General features: G+C 35.9%; 1 protein-coding gene and 1 pseudogene across 1 annotated transcript; one reads left to right on the forward strand and one right to left on the reverse strand.

The window, feature by feature from the left end:
* Nucleotides 1-428: 428 nt before the first annotated feature.
* On the reverse strand, nt 429-1330 carry LOC119766418 (homeodomain-interacting protein kinase 2-like). Its single transcript, XM_038250953.1, has 2 exons — nt 1244-1330; nt 429-1185 (listed from the first exon to the last, which is right to left on the reverse strand). Exon 2 carries the CDS (start codon nt 927-929, stop codon nt 429-431), a length of 501 nt encoding a protein of 166 aa, XP_038106881.1. The 5' UTR covers nt 930-1185; nt 1244-1330.
* An 8610-nt stretch (nt 1331-9940) lies between these two features.
* LOC119766419 overlaps nt 9941-20491 on the forward strand; it is a 31706-nt pseudogene continuing 21155 nt past the window's right edge.

Consider the following 20491-nt stretch of genomic DNA (forward strand, 5'->3'; position numbering starts at 1 on the left):
AAAGAAAAAATAATCGTTTTAAAACTTATTATTCATGATTTATTACAAATAATATTATCAAATAAGATTTGTTGACACTTAAAGAAAGGTTATCAATTATTTTTGAAACTAGATTTGGCCACAAAAGAAAAAAATAACTGATTTATTCTTCGCTCGTGCCTCGTCGGAATGTTGAGGTGCGGCTTCGAGAAGATCTCCTTCACGTTCAGGAACGGCGCTGAATCCACAATCAACGAGTGCAGCCCCGTCTGCTTTGACCACGATGGCACGATTGCAACCTGTCAACCCCCGCTCTGGGGCCAGGCAACGTTTGTTTGAGTTGCGTTCGTCAAGAGCATCCGCTAACAGGTTTACGGTTCCACCGGCGAAACCGGCACCGGTACTATGACGTGCTGCTGCGGGGGGTTTCATCGACATGCCACACACGACTACGTGCTTGGTCGGGCAGGATATGATTTGGTAGCCAGGCGCGAAAAGTTTGCTCGACACAACCTAATGCTGAAAGGCTTCCGGACGGCCATCACTGTACTGATGTGGTTATCGTGGATTGAGCCACGCTCACGGATGATTGGATACACCTGGTAGTCGAACGTGTAGGTTATGTTCTCGATGGCTTTCGGGAAAAGTTCGTGATCAGGGTGGCGAGCGTTCGTATGAATCATCGAGTCCATTCGGCAGCAAACCTCCATCACCTCCACCGATGCATTCACGTTGTTACGGTGCGCGTAGTTCACCAGATGCGCAAGTGTCGTAAACGGACAGTTCATTGCTTCGCCGTTGCTCTTGTTCGATCGTAAGCACCGTTTCAACAGGTCAATAAACTCCCGCAGGTCCGTCTTCTCCGCCAGGAGCTGGACACACTCGATGTCCGTTGGGATCTGCGCGATGTCGGAAAGGCAGTTGACGGTACACTCGCAGATCCAAAACATTTATGTTGGTGGCTTCGTTACATTTGATCTGGCTTCTCTTTGTCAACTTCAATTGCTTCGCAAACCTGCGGTTCGGTTTGTGTTGGAGCCGGCCAGCTGCTTCTGATATTGCATCCGTGTCTTCAACGGAATCAGGTTCTGACGAAGGGGCAGACTCGCCTGTCGTGGCCTTTCATCCTTGGATTTGACAGCAGACTCTTTAGCACGAAGGTGTCCTTTTCCGGCTCTTCCTGCTTGGCCGGTTTATTCACGAGTCCTAGGAAGATATATTAGAATCAAATAATATCTTTAAAATAATTTAGTTTAATTATTACCTGTCCGAATAAGATTTTTTTATCCAATGATGTTCAGGGACCTGGTTGCATTGGGTACGTTTAAGAAATTAAACCATGCCGTTGAACTCGTCCAAGAAGAAGAAAAAGAAATAAAATAAATAATTAAAAAAACATAATTACCTAGAATTCAAAAACCTGAAATTCTCTAAATAAAAAAAAAAATTAAAAATTTGTAGCTTCTTAACTTTTGAAATTCTGATATTATTAATTTTTAAATCAGTGATTTTAGCTTTTAAAATTCTGAAATTCAAAATAATTTGAAATCCTAAATTTTTAAAATAATGATTCCTAAATATTTTTTTAAATTCTAAACTTGTTAAACGAATTAAGCTTTTTTTTTGGCTTTATAACTTTTGAATTCTAATTTTCTTTATTTTTAAATTCTAAACGTAACGTTTTTAAAATTTTCAGATCTATTTTTAAATTTTTAGAATTTGAACTCTTCAAAAATCCAAATTCTAAAAATTTAAAAATTGATCTGAAAATTTTAGAAACGTTACGTTAAGAATTTAAAAATAAAGAAAATTAGAATTCAAAAGTTATAAAGCCAAAAAAAGCTTAAATCATTCAACAAATGATTATTAAGGAATCATTATCTTAAAAAAAAATAGGATTTCAAATTATTTTGAATTTATGAATTTTAAAAGCTAAAATCACTGATTTAAAAATTAATAATGTTAGAATTTCAAAAGTTAAGAAGCTACAAATTTAAAAATTTTAGAATCTCAGAAGTTAAGAAGGCAAGATTTATAGTAGGATTCATAGTACAGAATCAAGAAGTAATGAATTTGAAAAGTTAAGTATTTAAGAAGTTCAGAAGGGCAAAACTATTTTTCCCTTAATACTTGAAAAAAAAAAAATTCTCGCAAACATAAAATTTTCGTCAAAACTTAGAAATTTTGATTGCAAAACAACTGAACAGGTTTTTTATAACTATTTTATTTCTGTGCCGAGTCGAGGGACATAAACTTTTAAAAAATATTTGCAACGGCCCTGTAATTATTAAAAATCGTGGAACTCCAGAATGCTAAGGGCTTTAGAATTTGAGAATTAAAAAAAAAATAATAAAATAGAATTCAAGAAGTTAAGAATTTTATAAAGTAAAGATCAAAAATTAAAGAGCTTACTTGAAAAATAAATATTTTTAACGGGTTTTAAAATTAAGAAGATTAAAAGAAAAATTAGTTAAGAAGTTTAGAGTTGATTATTTAAGAATGTCAGAATTTAAAAGTTTAGAAGTTGAGAATTTCAGAAATTAAGAATTTTAAAGTTATAGAACTTAAAAACCCTAGAATTTTAGAATTTAAAATTAGGGAATTTTTGAAATACGTTTACGTTTACGTACCCTGTTTACGCCGTCCCGCTAGCTGCGGAGCGATGGCGACGGCGTCGAATCGGCGTCGCTTTCACCGACGGATGGCTCCTTGGCGCCCTTGGAAATGGTTGCTTCGGCTTCGGACTCAGGGGCTTGGGGCAATGTGCAATGCCGCTTTTGAATGACTGGAAATCTTCCCTAAACTGTCCGTTGAATTCGAATGTTAACCGGCGGCTGGTCCCAAGATTCGGAAGCTACCGTTAGATGACTGATCCTTTGGAGAACCTTCTTGGGCGACGCGTTGGCTGCTTGCTGCTGCTAATTAGCAGGCCACCTCCTCTTTCAGATCTCCTCAGCCTTTGCCTTTCGGTGGCCACATTTGGCCTGCGTCGCCACTTCCGGTTTCAACTTCTTCTCTACCTCCCACTTAGATGTCGCCGTTCGTCCTTTGACCTTCGGAGCAGCGGCCAAACATCCTGCAAACCAGTGCCGCTTTCAGCCGGCTCCCAACCACGTCCGTTGTTGGCGGCAACAGCTGCAGGTTTTCGTAGAGACGGTTGTGGATCCGTAGCTTTAAGCTTGAGGGGGTAATTTCCCGCGACGGCGAAAACTTTTCGGTGGGATCGGGTGGCAACAACTTCCAAAACATTCGCGGGGTCACTGCCTTCGCCACATTGCCCTTGGCCGCTGGTCCCACGCGTTTCGGATCTACGAGATCTTCGGTCGAACCGGCGTGGCAGCTATCCGGCTTGGACAGCCTCTCGGCTACCTTGGTTCACTGGGAAGAGGAAAAGTCGCGTCATTCAATAATAAGAAGTGGGCAATTTTGTTTTACCTGGCTTGTTTTTCACATTTTTTACAAAAGTCAAACATTTTTTACCACGAAACAACGCAAATTGCTTCCAACAAAGCCTCCCGCGATTGCTGCTGAAGACGTTTTTCCACTGATTAAGCAAATTCTCACTTCGAAATTTTCATCAAAATCTTTTGCACTCTTGACTGTTTTGACATTTTGACAGCTGGTTCGCAAACAACACGGGAATGTAATATTGAACAGAAATGTGTTGAATATTACACATTTTGGGTGTAAATGGTGTTAGGCAAATTTGGAAGAGGGGTTCAATGCTAATTGCTTAATATTACACAAAAATAATTACACAACCCCTTTTTACATGCAGGCATTTTACTACTTTTTTTGCTGTGAAGCTAATCGTTTCACAATTTGTTGCATTCAACATCTGCTCCGAGGGGGTGGGGTGACCACCGCTGGGAACGTTTCCCATTATGCAGTCAACCGTGTCCAACCCCCGTGGTTGAGATCCTTGGAGTCCATTGCATATCACTCCCCACCCCCTTTTTGCAGCTCGAGTGGTTGTTTAAATTTGCATATCGTAATTGTGCTGCAATTCAAATGTGTGTGTTTGCTGACTTGTAGCAAAGTCAAAGTGCAAACGTGAGGAGAGCCACTTCCTTACTCCCACCCCCACTTCGATTAGGGATATGCATGTCTGATTGCAGATATCGGAAAGGTAAACCGCAAGATTAATGGAGTCGATTACTGGTGTATTGCAGCACAGACAAAAAAAAACGATTTTTTTTTGGTTTTTTAATTTTAAACTAAAATAAACCCATAAACTTACTTTTAATTTATCGCAAAAAAATAAACATACTTTGTTGGTGGTGTTTGTGGTTGAGTTATTTAGATTCAGTTTTTGCAAATAGTGTGCAACTGAATGAAGCTGCTAATGGACTGTTTGACCAAGACAACTTAACCCTTTCAAGTCAGACAAATGCAAACACAAAATAGTACCCATGAATCCCAAACAACCATCCTTGTGCGGAGTGGGAAACAATTGACTTTCAATTTCTCGACAAACTTTGTTTCTGTGGACGTACGAACAAAACATGAAACTGCACTGGGATTTGGTTGGACTCAATGGATAGAGTTTGTCAGAAATCATTACTTCGTTGTGAGGATTATAACGTTTTGTTTTGCACAAATCCACTGAGTCAGCAAATTTAACGATCTAGGATCTCTAGGCAACGAAACAGGAAAAATGTTGAGCATGGCCACTAAAAAATAATGAAACAGTAATATATATTTTTTCGCCTTTCGAAAAGCATTACATTTTCAAATGCCAATATCTTAGAAACTAATGGTCCAAAAAAAAATCTATGCCAAAATATCAACTACGATAAATAAATTTGAGATCTTAATTCTTAATGAAATAAACATAAACTTGAGGTTTAGTAGAATTTAGTTTAAGGTTACAACTTTGCTGAAAATTCATATAAATTTGAAACAATTTGTATTTAAAAAACCTTTAGTCCTTGTGAAAAATTACCAAATAATCCAAAAATAAAGTCCGTTCATTGATTCGGTTCCAATTTCATGGAATTTCAAAACGCTTAGAGAGTGTTAAAGTAATTAATGCTATTTATCAAAATTTCCGGGAACTATTTTGAATTTATATAAAAAATGTCGAAAACCATTTTTCGATGTACTTTGAACACTTATCTGACAAGCTCATTATAAATCCATACCATTTCGTTCGTATTTAATTTATATTCTCCAAACAACAATTTTAAATGTCTCCTAATTTTCAATGGAAATTTAAGTGAAATTAACTGAAATCAATTAAAAAATGCATTTCCCTGCGTTAAGAATGATTTTTAGCACGTTTGGGTAAATTCAAACATATTTTGAATTTAAAGAATTTTCGATGCAAGAAGTTTTTTTTCGATATTTTTTATTCGACAGAGATTTTTTAAAAACTAATGCTAACTTACTATACGGGTATATAATGCATTTTCCAATATTTTTTCTACATTAAACTGTTGGAATGCTGGCTTATAATTTCAATTACCTTTTTTAGCCCCCTGACCCGGGCAGACCGTAATAACAAAATTCATGCTATTTCAATAACAAATACTGTTAAAATAGCAAAGAGTGTTACGGAACCTTCTTGATTTTTATTTTGCATAAGATTTTAATAACTGTTTATGTTATCATAACAAAATTTGTTATTGGTCTGATATTGGTTGAAAGCCAAAACAACTTTGGAATATTTTTTTTTGTTATGAAAGAATACCTCCAACCAGGCCCATAGCCAGGGGGTGGGCTTTGGGCTGAAGCCCCACCCCCCGAAATTTTTGGAAGACATATGGGAGAGAGGGTAGAAGAGGTAAAGAAGAAGAAAATTTCTTCTTCCAGCCCCCCCCCCTCCCCCCCCAAACCAAAATTCTGGCTACGCTCCTGCCTCCAACTGTTATTGGGATGATCGGATTAGTTGTTAAAATAACAAAAAAAATATAACACAGATTTGTTCGAAGAATAACTAACTGTTATTACAATAACAATCCAATAACAAAAAAAAATCATAACGACCAAAATCAAATGTTGTTATAAGTAACATAAAATGTTATCGGCCTAGTATATTCAAATATCAAAAAATGTTATTCCCATGCTATTTCCATCTGCTCGAAGAGGGACGAGCTCAAAAGCTTTGAAAAATATTTGCATCGGCGTATTTCAGCTTTGAAAAATAATCTGATGCAAAATTATATTAAACAAGAGAATTAATTTACATCATCATAATTTTGAGAAATCAAAACAAAAATATTTGGAATCTATTTTCAAGCTCAAAATAGTGTTAAACCCTCTGCCATTTCCAGTAGTTTCAAAATTTTGAGTCAATTCATTATATTATATGGAAGGGTTATGTACTTTCTGAATTTGCACCAATTTGATGGTTAAGAAAAATATTTTTTATTTGAAAATGATAAATAATAAGTAACTTTGCAAGGATTCTGTTTTGGAATCTTGCAATTTTCTGCAAAGTAATTAAGCATGGAAAATAATAAAAAAAAAACTGAACAAATAGGGGAACAGCATCTAGTTCCAGCGTGCCTCTAATGATGGCAGGTCAGAACTTTGACATTCAATTAAAGCTAATTATAAGCGTTTTCAACTGAAATCGAGTGATATATAGCTCAATAAGAAGTGAGCAAGCAAGTTTCTATCAATAGTTTTACAAAATAAGTTGTTTAAATAGTGAAAATCAGCAAATTGGATGGAGTAAGGAGCAAGTGCTTAACCTGCCAAACATACGAGAATTTCCCCTACATTACGGGCAATTTATAAATCGCGTAGACACTTCAGAGTAAGGGGAAGGAGGGAAAGGGCATTTGTCAACGCCGTATTATCATTTTTTGTAAGAACAATTGTGGAGAAAAGGGGTCTACGATTTCCATGGATGGCCCGTTCGGGACCATTCATAAACCACGTGGACACTTTTTTGAAATCTCGGACCCCCCCTCCCCCCTGAAAATTAACATTCACAATAAATCTTTTTAATTGTAAATGGGTAATTCTCTACCAACTCACACGAAATCGGGAAAAGTTGCCCCGACCCCTCTTCGATTTGCGTGAAACCTTGTCCTAAGGGGTAACTTTTGTCCCTGATCACGAATCCGAGGTCCGTTTTTTGATATCTCGTGACGGAGGGGCGGTACGACCCCTTCCATTTTCGAACATGCGAAAAAAGAGGTGTTTTTTAATAATTTGCAGCCTGAAACGGTGATGAGATAGAAATTTGGGGTCAAAGGGACTTTTATGTAAAATTAGACGCCCGATTGGATGGCGTACTCAGAATTCCGAAAAAAACGTATTTTTCATCGAAAAAAAACACTAAAAAAGTTTTAAAAAGTCTCCCATTTTCGAGTTACTCGACTGTAAAAATTTTTGGAACATGTCATTTTATTGGAAATTTAATGTACTTTTCGAATCTACATTGACCCAGAAGGGTCATTTTTTCATTTAGAACAAAATTTTTCATTTTAAAATTTCGTGATTTTTCTAACTTTGCAGGGTTATTTTTTAGAGTGTAACAATGTTCTACAAAGTTGTAGAGCAGACAATTACAAAAATTTGATATATAGACATAAGGGGTTCGCTTATAAACATCACGAGTTATTGCGATTTTACGAAAAAAAGTTTTGAAAAAGTTGGTCGTCGTCGATAATGGCCGTTCATGGTCACCCGCGACAGACACGGACGACGAAACAAAGAGAAACGCAAAAAGTAACTTTTTCAAAACTTTTTTTTCGTAAAATCGCGATAACTCGTGATGTTTATAAGCAAACCCCTTATATATCAAAATTTTTGTAATTGTCTTCTCTACAACTTTGTAGAACATTATTACACTCTAAAAAATAACCCTGCAAAGTTAGAAAAAACACGAAATTTTAAAATGAAAAAGTTTGTTCTAAATGAAAAATGACCCTTCTGGGTTAATTTAGATTCGAAAAGTACATTAAATTTCCCATAAAATGACATGTTCCAAAATTTTTTACAGTCGAGTAACGGAAAATGGGAGAATTTTTAAAACTTTTTTAGTTTTTCGATGAAAAATACGTTTTTTTGAATTCTGAGTATCGGACGTCTATACATAAAAGTCCCTTTGACACCAAATTTCTATCTCATCACCGTTTCAGGCTGCACATTTTGAAAAACACTCTTTCGCATGTTCAAAATGGAAGGGTACCGCCTCTCCGTCACGAATCAAAAAAACCTCGGATTCGATCAGGGACAAAGTTTCACGCAAATCGCAAAGAAGTCGGGGCAACTGCTGTGTGAGTTGGCGGAGAATTACCAAATCTTTTTTTGTATGGAGCGTGGACAATCGCTTAACCCTCCCCCACGTGGTTTATGAATGGTCCCTTGGAAATTTGTTAGCATTCTGAGCGTTTAATCGTAATTTTCCGAAAAATTGTAAAGTTTTAGAGCTTTGGAGTGTTTAGAAAAGTTGTTGCATTTGAGTAGGGGCAACTTTTGGTTTGGTGGAAAATTAGGGTGGTTCAAGATTAGGATGATTTTGAAAATCTAACTTTTAAGAAATATTTTTGGGTTTTTTTACCTCGTAATCTACGCCTTCTATGACCAAATTTAAAGAAAGCATCTGAGCAAAACTGGAAAGATCAGTTTTTATACGTAGCAATTTGAGCTTTATGCTTTTAGAGCTTAAAAAACAAACATTTTTTTTTTTGACAAAGCAATTTGGACTTAACGGTCAAACGTTACAGCCATTTCGAAAGAGGATATCTAGCACTACAAACGCTGAAAAAAATCTTTTTTCTTTAAACTCGAGATTTCTTCATTTTCAAGTCTAATTTTTAAGGGAAAAGTGTATGGGACCACCCTATCGAAATTTGAAAATTGTTCAACTATACGTTTTTCTATATAATTTTGCCCGCTGAATTACCCTAATTTTCAACCGATCCAAAAGTTGCTCCTTCTCATTTGCAACAACTCTTCTGACGACACCAAAGCTAAAAAAAATCACAATTTTTCTGAAAACCCATTTTTTTACTTAATTTTGCGATCTGGTCCAATGTGCATTGTTCAAAGAAAAGACCCCTTGTAAGTTTTTCAAATAAAAGGTTTTGAACTGTATTGACTAATTGCCTTTTTCCAAATTTGTGAGCCGTACAAAAAAAAAATACTTATTTTTTTTTTAAATTTAATCAAATAAATGTTAAAGCAATCCTGGTCCACCACGTTCCGGTTGATTTTTCACTTCAGCCTCATTGACCGCTATGGGAGAAAGTTTTCCCTTTCGTCGAACGTGGCGATCGATCGGGTACGTGTCTAGTCAACCCTGTACAGCTGTAAGACCATTTTTTCTGATTGTTGCTCAGCTAGGTTATCAATCGCCATCTGCCTTGAAAAAAAAGCACACCCACCAAGACTGTGCTTTTGGGTCCAACGTGTCGTGAATAAATTTTGTGGTGATTCTTTTGTGAGAGAAAGTGAAAATATCAAACTTTTCCAACAGTTGAAAATCTCAACTGTGGAGAATAATTTCAAGAGGAAAACATTTTGAGTCTATTGAAATGAACTTCAATTTGGAATAAAAAAAAATCGCTACCAAAGGACATAGAAGAAAAAAAAATGCTCTCGGAAACTTGTTAGTTGCTACATCAATTTTAATTTATCCAAATAAGATCAATACTAGAAACTTTTTTTATGATCGAATTTATGTTATTTATTTTTGCGAATTATTGTTGTTTGACTTTAAATAATGAAAAAGCAGCAGTCTTTATTTCACGACAATTTTAATTGATAATAAAAAAAAAATACTAAAATTTTATTTCCAACCATTCCTCATCAAAAAGATGAAATAAAATGTCATGCCAATCTCGTCACTGGCAGGCTCATTTTCACCCCGACACTGTGAACGCCTGGAGGAGAATGCGGGCAGATCGACACCGTCATCGTTTAAACAGGTCACGTTCCGCCATTACCGGGGACGATTCTTCGACACCGGTCGGCTCGCCGGTGGCTAAAATTCACACGTGTCATGTGCGTGGGAGAGCTGACCGGCTGGGGCGCCGTGAGAAAGCAATTTCGAGCGGAGCTCTGTTTGGTGTTTTTTTTTTCCTGTTCCTTCAGGATGACACCTGTCCGGAACGATTTAGGGGGTTGGACCTCGGGGTAGGATGTTCCGGAAACGTTTTGTTTTCTTCTTTTGCTGGTGCCGGTGATGGCTGGCCATCAAGAGGTGTAAATCGAAACTGAAATCGATCCGTCATTCGTGACAGACAGAGGAAAGATTTGGGACGACCTGGGAAAGGATTTGAAACGGGACGACACTTTGGGACCACACACTTGATGGTGTGAAACGAAATATGCAGTAATTTTTGTTTTGTCCTGTTTGTAACTATTTTTAACGCATTTTTGTAGTTGTTTTAAAGTTGCTTAAAATTTATATTCAAAAAACCAAAAAATCGATGATTCTTTTATTTTAAAACGATAATTCTTTTGCCGAAGAACTTCATCTTAGGGCTCTATACAGGGTAGCAATCCAAAATTTCGCGAAGCGAAATGAAACGCTTTGGTTTCACCTTCCCCTCTCAGCAAATTTCCCCTCTTCTTAGCGCACGCTGGTTGGTTCAGCAAACGTTTCCCAATCAGTCAATCGAGAGACGTGAGATTGATGTATCTAAAATCACCCCCACTCCACCTCATAATTTTCGGATCGTCGACGGGCAACAAGCGAATACGGAGGTATAGGAGAATGGGTGCAAAAAGGCGGGGCATACGTCCCCGACCTAAATCAACAAAAAGCGGCTCGGTCAGTCCCGAAAATTCATTCTGTTGTTGGACGTCGTCGAGAACACATCAGGAGCAGATGGCTTGGTGGCCCGATAGCAGACGGCCTGGAGGCCCGGGAGCAGATGGCCTGGAGGCATGGACACGGCAAGACATGCCAGCCGGTATGAGCGGGAGTTGATCATTGGAACTGGCAACCACCTGGAGTAGCCGGAGTCCCCGATGGTGTTCCGATAAGGGGACATTTGCGGAACCATAAGAGTTCGGGCAATATGGGTATCAAACTTTAAGGATTTTGATACTGGACATGAAATTTGACATTTCGGCCGTAGTGGCCACCACCTGGAGTGGCCGGAGGCTCCGGGAGCAGGAGTTTACCTTCCCCCGTTATCCAACGTCAAATTTACATGAGACCATCTTTGAGCAGAAATAAATAGATCTTAAGAATTAAATCTTTCGTGATTGATTTTGTGGCCAAGAAACGCAAATATTAATAAATATAAAAAATTCATTTACTTTTGTGTCCGAAGTTCTTCGTCATGATGGTTATGCCTGTAGCATTACCACAGCACCTTTTTGTTGGAAGGAATTTAATTCACCAGCAGCGAGGTTTTCCTCACATTTTTTCAATCCTTTTACTAGAATATCACACCAAATGTGTGGCTCATCAGCAAGTTTGTTAAATGATAGAATTATAGTAGATCAGATTTATGGTGCAAACATTTTATTTTTACATCAAATGATTCATCACTTAGGGTTCGTAGTGTGATTTGAAGAAAAAAATCAATGTATTTATTTAGTTATCAATGTTTATACGCTTAACTAAATACATACTATTTTTATGTAAAACAAACCTTACCCGACAAACTTCGTTCTGCCTGTTTTTCGTTTTTTTTTTCCTGTGATCAAAATATGATTTTACGTAACTTTCTCCATACAAATTGCCGATGCTCCGGAATCGGTTCCAGAGTGGCCAGAGTGTCAATTAGCGTTAGCGTAAAAACCTTCCTTGAGCTTATACGAACCCAACGCAACAAGAAGCACCTCGATCCGACGATCCATATTGAACTGATTCGCGTTCGAACAAAACCGTCGAAATTTTGTATATATTAACAAGCCTTACCCGACAAACTTCGTTCTGTCTTTTTTCGTTTGTTGACGTATAGCTTGTTTGCTTATTCAGCCTCCTGTGATCAACATTTAAGTTTACGTAAATTTCCCATACAATCTGCAGATGTTCCGGAATCGGTCCCAGAGTGGCCAAAGTGGCAATGTTTTAGCATATAAACCTTCCTTGGACTTATACGAACCCAACGCAACAAAGAGCACCTCGATCCGACGTTCCGTATTGAACTGATTCGCGTTCGAACAAAACCTTCGAAATTTTTTATATATATAGAAGATAATAGATTGTTAAAAAGTTGGAGTTTTTTTCTGAAATTTGTAGAAAACAGTTTTCTTTATAAAATTATCGATTCATATTGCATTTTAAACTGATTTCGAAGCACGAATCAAAAGTTTTCACCTTTTATATCAAACTTGTTTTACTGAAAATTCCTATAAATTTGGATTTTTTTTAAATATGTTTAAAACACATAATAATTATTATTTACAAATTTATGCTGCCTTATTTTAAAGGAAAATTTTCCAAAGAATCCGAAAATGCATTTTGGAGAAAATAATTACACTTTGAGAATATTAAAATAATACTATCATAGATCTAGGGTTTTTTTCTCAAAATTCATTTTCCCTAAAAGAGCACGCAGCTAGCAACATCTAAACTTAGAAACATGTACCCTCCCTGTAAAGGCTTATGAATTGATCTCAGTTGAAAGGTTCTCCAAATCTCTGAATTGCAAATGTAACATCCTGGAGCAGAACTGTTAAATTCTAATAAAAACACAATTGAATTGAATTGAAAAATAATACTATTCTTCAAAATTTAATAAATTATGGTTAACTAACTTTTTAAACTTTTCAAAAATTTATGAAAACTTTTTCTATGATTCCATACCATTCCGTTTAAATTATATTTATACTCTTCGTTTTGCGGAATAATCTCAAATCCTACCTAAAATAAATCACAAAATACCGCATTTTTTCTAAAATACAAAAAAAAACTTCATTTGTAATGTGGGAATCAAACGCAATCAAATTTTCTATGCTCTTTTTCTGTTATAGGAGTTATTTTTTTGTAAAATAGAAAAGTTGTCACAAAATTCCGTACATTTTTTTCAAAATAGTGCAATTTTCAAGATTTATAATATGGGTATTAAACGGAGCGAGATTGTGTATACTTTTCACGCCCTTTAATATTTTTTTTTAAGGGTGCACAGCACCCAAGGAAGATGTTGTCTTCTTATTCCAAAATTGTCAAACTTACGGACCCAATCCTACAAAATTCTGATTGTAAAAATAGTCAAACTTTGTTGTAAATAACTACCATGGCAGTAATTTAGGGGATGAATAAAAAACTATATCAATAGTTCCCGTAGTTTTGAAGATACTAAAATGTCTGTAACAGAAATCTGAGTGCAACAGCTATGGTTGATGTGTACCGTTAAATACTAAAATTTTCACAAAATACTGTTTTTTTTAAATACTCAAACTTTCATAAATTGCAATATTGGTATAAAACTAATCGAAATTTTGTATGCTTTTTCGTTTTTATAAGATTTTTTTAATACTAAATTTTTCACAATATACTCAATCTTTCATAATTTAAAATATTGGTATCAAACGAAGTGGAATTTTGTAGGCTTTTTAACTATTTTTATTTTTTTTTATTTTTCAGAATACCGTATATATTTTGAAAATACTCAAATTATCATAACTTGCAATATGGATATCAAACGAAGCAAAGTTATGTATGCTTTTATCAATTTTTATTAGAGTTTTTTGTTACAGTATTTTTTCGAAATTGCTCAAATATTCATTATTGCAATATGGGTATCAAACGATGTGAGTTTTTGGTAGATTCTTTCACTTAAATTGTGCAGAATGGCCTGAATCATGGCTGCCGGCTACCAAAAATAGAGGGAATCTGTACAGATTTGGCGATTTTGAAGAACAAAATGTTGGTTCTATTAAAATGTACACCCTAAAGATCCTCTGTAGTACCTATTATCTTTATGAAGAATGAAATTACGAAGCTATTTTACTCCAAGGACTCTAAAAAAGTGAGAATGCATTGCAAAGTTTCAAATGATTTACCCATATTTTGAATTATGAAAATTAAGTATTTTCGAAAAATACGGTATTGTGAGAAAACTTGAGTTTTTTACAAACAAAGCAAAGCATACATAATTTCGCTTCGTTTGATACCCATATTACAAATTATAAAAAAGAAGAATTATCGATAAAATACGGTATTTTTAAAGTTTTTATCATTTTTAAAATGTTTGGGATTTCAGTCCAAAGCCTCGATTATACGAGGTTTCGATCATTCCAAGGTTTTTATGAGAATTCGGTCAATCGAAAGACGAAAAAAAAAGTTTTTTTTTCTTATTTTTAACTTCAATTTTGAGATCTGCGACCCCATTGTAGTCAAATCTGAATAGTTTATGCCTATTAAATAACAAAATGATTTTTTTCTCAAAATTTCGTCACACAACTATGACAGTTCTCAAATTACCATAAATTCCAAAAGCCAATGTAGTTCATAACAAATCATGCCATACCCACTATTCTCCGGTATTCGTTTTTCACCTCGTTGAAACGCTGGAAAATTGCTAGCCATTTTATCGATAGCGCTAGCCATAAATTTGTCGGAAATTGAAGCGCACCCACAAATTCTGCGATTTGTTGTTTTGTTTTACGACCAGCTGACACTATTGCGGGTGGGGAACAGTTATTGCGTTGTTGCGGGTGGATTTGCAACTGTCATAAAGCATTTTGTAAAGGGGTTTAAGCTTTGAAAAGGGTTTATTCTGTACAGTTACTTAATCTTTTTTTTGTCGATTAGGTTCACAAATAGTTTTTGTGTTTGTTTTAAGTTGACCCTTTCACAATATTACTAGCGATTTTTCCAGCTTTTCCAAATTCCAACGATTGTTTAGAGCTAATAGTCATTTTGCACCAGCGCGTTCACGCAGAACATAAACCCAGTTTCCCAAAGTGCCCAACTCTAGTTTTTGACTAAAGCTTAGGCTTAGCTATAGCCCGTGGCGATATAATCTAATCATGATTGCTCAATTCAACAAATTGTTTGTGCGTAATTGATTTTTGGTAGTGGTGGTGGTGGTCGTAAAATTTCGATGACATGAACACTCACACACATTCGGATTAATTTGTGACTGCGGGCTTTGTGGGAACGCACAGTTTTAGTTTATTTTTATGGCCAATTTGTGAGCTGGAGTAATTACTGCAGTCACATTTGGGCAATGGACGAGGCAAGTGTGATTGAATTGCATACTGTTTTGATTGAGAGACGTTAAATAAATTGTGACACTAATCGGTGGAATTTACAGCGACAATATATAATCGTTTTTCCATGTTTTATGATAGATTATTAAGAGCTATGCTCTGTATCATTAACAATAAACATAAACAATGTATTGATAATGAACTTTTTTATCAAGAAATTTACTCGCAATTTTGTAACATTTACTAAGTAAGAAATACCAACATTTACAAGCAATTTTGGCAAAACCTTTCTTAAAATGTGCACAAGTCGACAGTCGTGCAAAAAATCTAAAACGCGAAAAAAAATGAACAAAGACAAGAATCAACAAAACAAGAATCAAATCGTTGTGGATGCAAAAATGGACCCTCTTTATTCTTGCCCTTTTACAAGAAGAAAGCTTATTTTGCTAGTCCAAAAAAAAAAGTGACACAAAAAGAAAACAAGGGTCCCAAACGGAAAGCAATAGTGCGAAACAAGCTGACGGCCACCGTCTCTTTCTTCAGACCACTCTCGTGCAATGCAAAGTGTCGTAAGACCTCGGAGGATTTCTTTTTGTTCTAGCGATTTTCCCCGTGACGAGCTTTTGAGTGGGAGCTTTCGTCGAGGGCTTTTGTTGTTTTTTTTTTCGTTGCCTCCCTCAACTCTATCTCAACAGCAGTTAAACGGCGGGGCGAGGACAAGGAAAATTGGTGTCCTTTTGACCAAGAACCATCAAGTGGAGGCTTCCATCAGCAGACACAATTTGGGACGATTTGGGTGCCGGAAATTGTGCACAACTGCAAAGACGACAGACGATGAGATTTGGGGGGAAATTTCTGACAGTACGATCTCGTAATTTACTTTTCTCAAAACGATTGGTTGTGTGGAATTAAACATAAAAAAATTAAATTGATAAAAATGATGAGAATTATCTTAAATAATTTAAATTTAATTTAATTCTGTAAGCCAACCTTCTATCAGCAGAAACCGTCTCAGTTTTCTACTCAACACAATCGTCCATCAAAACTTTGGCTGATCTTTTCGTAGCGCCCTTTTTTAAACGCACAACTTTAGAAGTAAAGTGGCGAAAAGCAATTTTCCGCCCCATTTAGCCATTCGGTGTCCATTTAGAGAGTTGGTTCTTGTGCAAGGGTGAAAAAAGAGTGATCTTAGACGGAGAAGGAGGCACTTGAGCAATTAAGCATAAGCATAAGCATAGGTGCCCACCCGCAGTTGCTACTCCGTTATTGACCAGGACCTCCAGAAGTTACATCCACGAGCCGTGAAAGATGAGTGGGTGCTATCTTTCCTCGCTTCGCAACTTCTCAAAGGCCCCTATCATGCTGATCAATACCGGCGCCGGCCACGACCAGTGGTAGGGTCACGGGGAAGTGGATGGGAATGTTAGTCCGATACTTGAGTGATAGAGACCGCCCAATCGACTGCTTCTCCGACAAAGTATCACATAAGTTTTGAGGGGGTTAGTAGATGGGTATGAGGTCAGGATTCACGAGTGGCAGTGATGTGACCATGAGCATTTTGTTTATCGGTTGAAATTTTCAAATCTTAGGCAGCCGGCTGCGGAAAGATAGATAATTGATTATTTAAAATGGTTTATTTTTATCGAACGCGTGCCAGCCGAGCATTAGTGCTATGGGCTGGACTTATCAGTATAATTTTATTGTTTTTACAATTTAGATAACGCGAGAAAATTTCAAAAATAGTAAATAAATGACGCTTTACTCTTCAAATAATCGATAGTTTGATGAGTAATTACTAAAACTGAAAGTTGGAATAAATTTTAACGATCATTTACGACGAAAATTATCGCGAAAAATCCGGACTGTGCGTCCCAAGAAGCACTGCACTTATGAAGGCATTATTCAATTATTATGACCAATCACCCCATGCACACAAACAGCGACACAAAAGAGACGAAAATTATCGCGAAAAAACAAGACTGCGCGTCCCCAGAAGCACTCACGGAGAAGGAGGCACTTGAGCAATTCTCTACGAAATAGGTCTTTTTTTCTTAATTTTATTTTTTGTATTTTTTAATCCAGCTGAAACTTTTTTGGTGCCTTCGGTATGCCCAAAGAAGCCATTTTGCATCATTAGGTTGTCCATATACTTCTCCATACAAATTTGGCAGCTGTCCATACAAAAATGATATACGAAAATTCAAAAACCTGTATCTTTTGAAGGAATTTTTTGATCGATTTGGTGTCTCGACATAGTTGTAGGTTTAGATAAGGATTATTTTGTGATTTTTTATTTTACTTTTTGTCACTAAAACTTGATTTTCAAAAAAAACACTATTTTTAAGTTTTTCTTTTTTTCTGATATGTTTTAGGGGACATAAAATGACAGCTTTTCAGAAATTTCCAGATCGGGCAAAAAAACTTTGACAGAGTTATGAATTTTTGAATCAATACTGTTTTTTTTTTTAAATCGAAATACAGGTCGCAATTTTTTTCAACTTCATTTCTCAGGTTTAAAAACAGGATAATTTATGTTTTCTGAGCCTCACACAAACAATCCACCATTTTCTTACATCGATATCTCAGCAACTAATGATCCGATTTTTAATGTTAAAATATTAAGCATTCGTGAAATTTTCTTATCTTTTCGAAAAAAATTCTTTAAAATTTGTTGAATCAAGACTAATATTTCAAAAGGGCGTAATATGAAATATTTGTGCCTTTTAAAACGTTGGTCTTGATTAAAAAAATTTAAAAAAAATCGAAAGATCACAAAATTTCCCGAATGTTTGTAAAGCGGATTATTAGCAGCTGAAATATCGACGTTAGAAAATGGTGGGTTGTTTGGCTGAGACTTAGAAAACATCAATTTTCCTGTTTTTAAACACTTGCATGGCAATGTCTCAGCAACTAAGGGTCGTTTCAACAAAGTTCAAAAAAGCAAATTATACAGAATTTCCTCAGCTTTTCAAAAATATTTTTTCAAAAGTGGGCAAACATGGGCACATATTTAAAAAAAATTATAACTGCGAGTATTTTCAAAAAAGAAACCTAAAAATAGCTATAACTTTAAAACGGTGCGCTTTATAAAAATTTCATTAAAGTACTTTTTGATTGCAAATTTTATTTTACATCGAGAAATGAAGTTGAACAATGTTTGCGACCAGTATTTCGATTGTTTGAAAAAATCAACTCGGTCAAAGATTTTTTGCACAACCTGGAAATTGCTGAAAAGTTAAAATAAAAATAGTGTTCTTTTGCAAATCAAGCTTTAGTAACAAAACGTGAAATAAAAAATCACAAAAAAAAATACCGCGTATCATTTTTTTAGTGTAGTCCTTATCCATACCTACAACTTTACCGAAGACACCAAATCGATCAAAAAATCCTTCAAAAGATACAGATTTTTTAATTTTTATATACATATCATTTTTGTATGGACAGCTACCAAATTTGTAGGGAAAATTATATGGACAAACTAATGATGCCAATTGGCTTCTTGGGTCATACCGAAAGCACCAAAAAAGTTTCAGATGTATTAAAAAATACAAATATTAAATTAAAGAAAATAGACCGATTTCGTGAAGAATTGCTCTAATTTTGAGCCTCACTGGTGTTATACCAAAAGGTCGAAATCAGGATTAAAAAATTCTGTTAGGTTAAATAAGCAAACTTTTTTCTTGTTTTTATTATTATTTAGTTTACAAAAGATTTGTTTTATTTTTATCAGATTGTTTTAATATCAAATAATCATCAGCTAAAAAAAGCAAAACTTCTGAATGCTCATTCCATACAAGCTCTCATAATTTCCTTGAATACATTTCCCAACCCAATGCACTCTTTCAGCTCCAGCTGACATTTTCTATCTGCGCCAAGAAAGTAGCATTCATTTTATTGCACAACATCATCATTTTCCATTGGCAACACGCCAACCAACAAGTCAGCCAGTGTGCATCTTTTTCATATATGCACACAAAAATTTCGAACTAGTGACATTCTCTTCCTTCCTTGAAAATCATCTTTCTTTTTTCTTTTGCCTCCCACCGCCCTCAAAGCATCATTGACTTGTTGAGACATTTTCCTGTGCTTCTCGTTACACGAAAAACTGTATCCATTTTTTTACCCTCTTCCTTTTGAAAAAGAGTTAAGGGAAAAACCAACAAAGCATCACAAAGAAGCGAGATGATACCGAGAGGATCCACTCGTCTCCGGGAAATTTTGCTGCTTTCGTCGTCTTGAAGGGCGAAGTTGAGGGGTGAAAGCAGGAGGAAATCTAAAGGATACTTTCCATATGTGGCTGTTTTGTTGAGCTTTTCTCCCGAAAGAAAGAGGGGGCTTCGACACACTCGTTACACCCGTTCACATTCCAGGGCATCCTCCCGGAAAAGTGGAAGCTGGTGGAATTTTCAATGATCCTTACGAGAAAGATTTGCTGAAGTGAGCGGCTTTTCACTCATACACTCGTAAACCAGATGGTTACTTTCGAAAAATACGAGCGACTTTTTTCCGAGTTCAATTTAAAGGGTTGAAGAACAAAACTTCTCGATGTCATGAATTTAATTCCCAATTTCTTTTAGATCACAGACAAAAAAAAACATCACTCAATTCAATGAACCTTCCCCCCAGCGAAAGCAATCTCTCAACCCTACCCAACAAAAAAGAAATCCTGAACCACCTGGTGACGAACTTTTTTTCCGAAACCGGAAAATTTAATTTTCTTTCGACTCCCCCTTCGTTTCACGGTCGGTGTGGTGCTCGAACTTTTTACCTTGGCAAAGTTGGTTGTTTGTTTGCCCACCCCTCAATTGGGTGGGGCCCGAGATTGAAGTCCATCTTCGCGGAAAGTTGCGCGGGGTAAAAACAAAGCAAACAAAAAAAAACATTCCAGTATAAAATGGACAACCGGAGCAAAAAAATGTTATTGAATAGGCCAAGAATGATGAAGGTAACGTGAACAACGAAAAAAAAACAACCACTTCACCTTAAAAGTTTTTGATGAGATTATTAACTGTGACCGAGCAAGGTGGAAAAAACATCCCAAGAACCAAACCAGTAATGAGATTGAGGTTCGTGGGTTTGAAAGAAAAACAAAGTTTTGATAAAGTGTTCTTTTTTTGTTTTATATGGTTTATCAAAGAATAGCTGTCTAATTAGATTTTTTTATCAAGTTGTATAATCGACAGAGTTCTTAAGTGAGGGATTCACTGTTAACAAAAATGGAACGTAAATATGAGCAATTCTCTACCAAAACCGGAAATGGATTTTATTTGTATTTTTTGATTTGGCTCAAACTTTGTGGGGGCCTTCCCTGTGACCAAATAAGCTATTTTGTGTCATTGGTTCATCCATATAAGTCTCCATACAATTTTGGCTGCTGTCCATACAAAAATGGTATGTAAATATTCAAACAGCTGTAACTTTTAAGAGAATTTTC

This window comes from Culex quinquefasciatus, chromosome 2 (genome assembly GCF_015732765.1).
Source record: "Culex quinquefasciatus strain JHB chromosome 2, VPISU_Cqui_1.0_pri_paternal, whole genome shotgun sequence".
NCBI classification, from domain to species: Eukaryota; Metazoa; Arthropoda; class Insecta; order Diptera; family Culicidae; genus Culex; species Culex quinquefasciatus.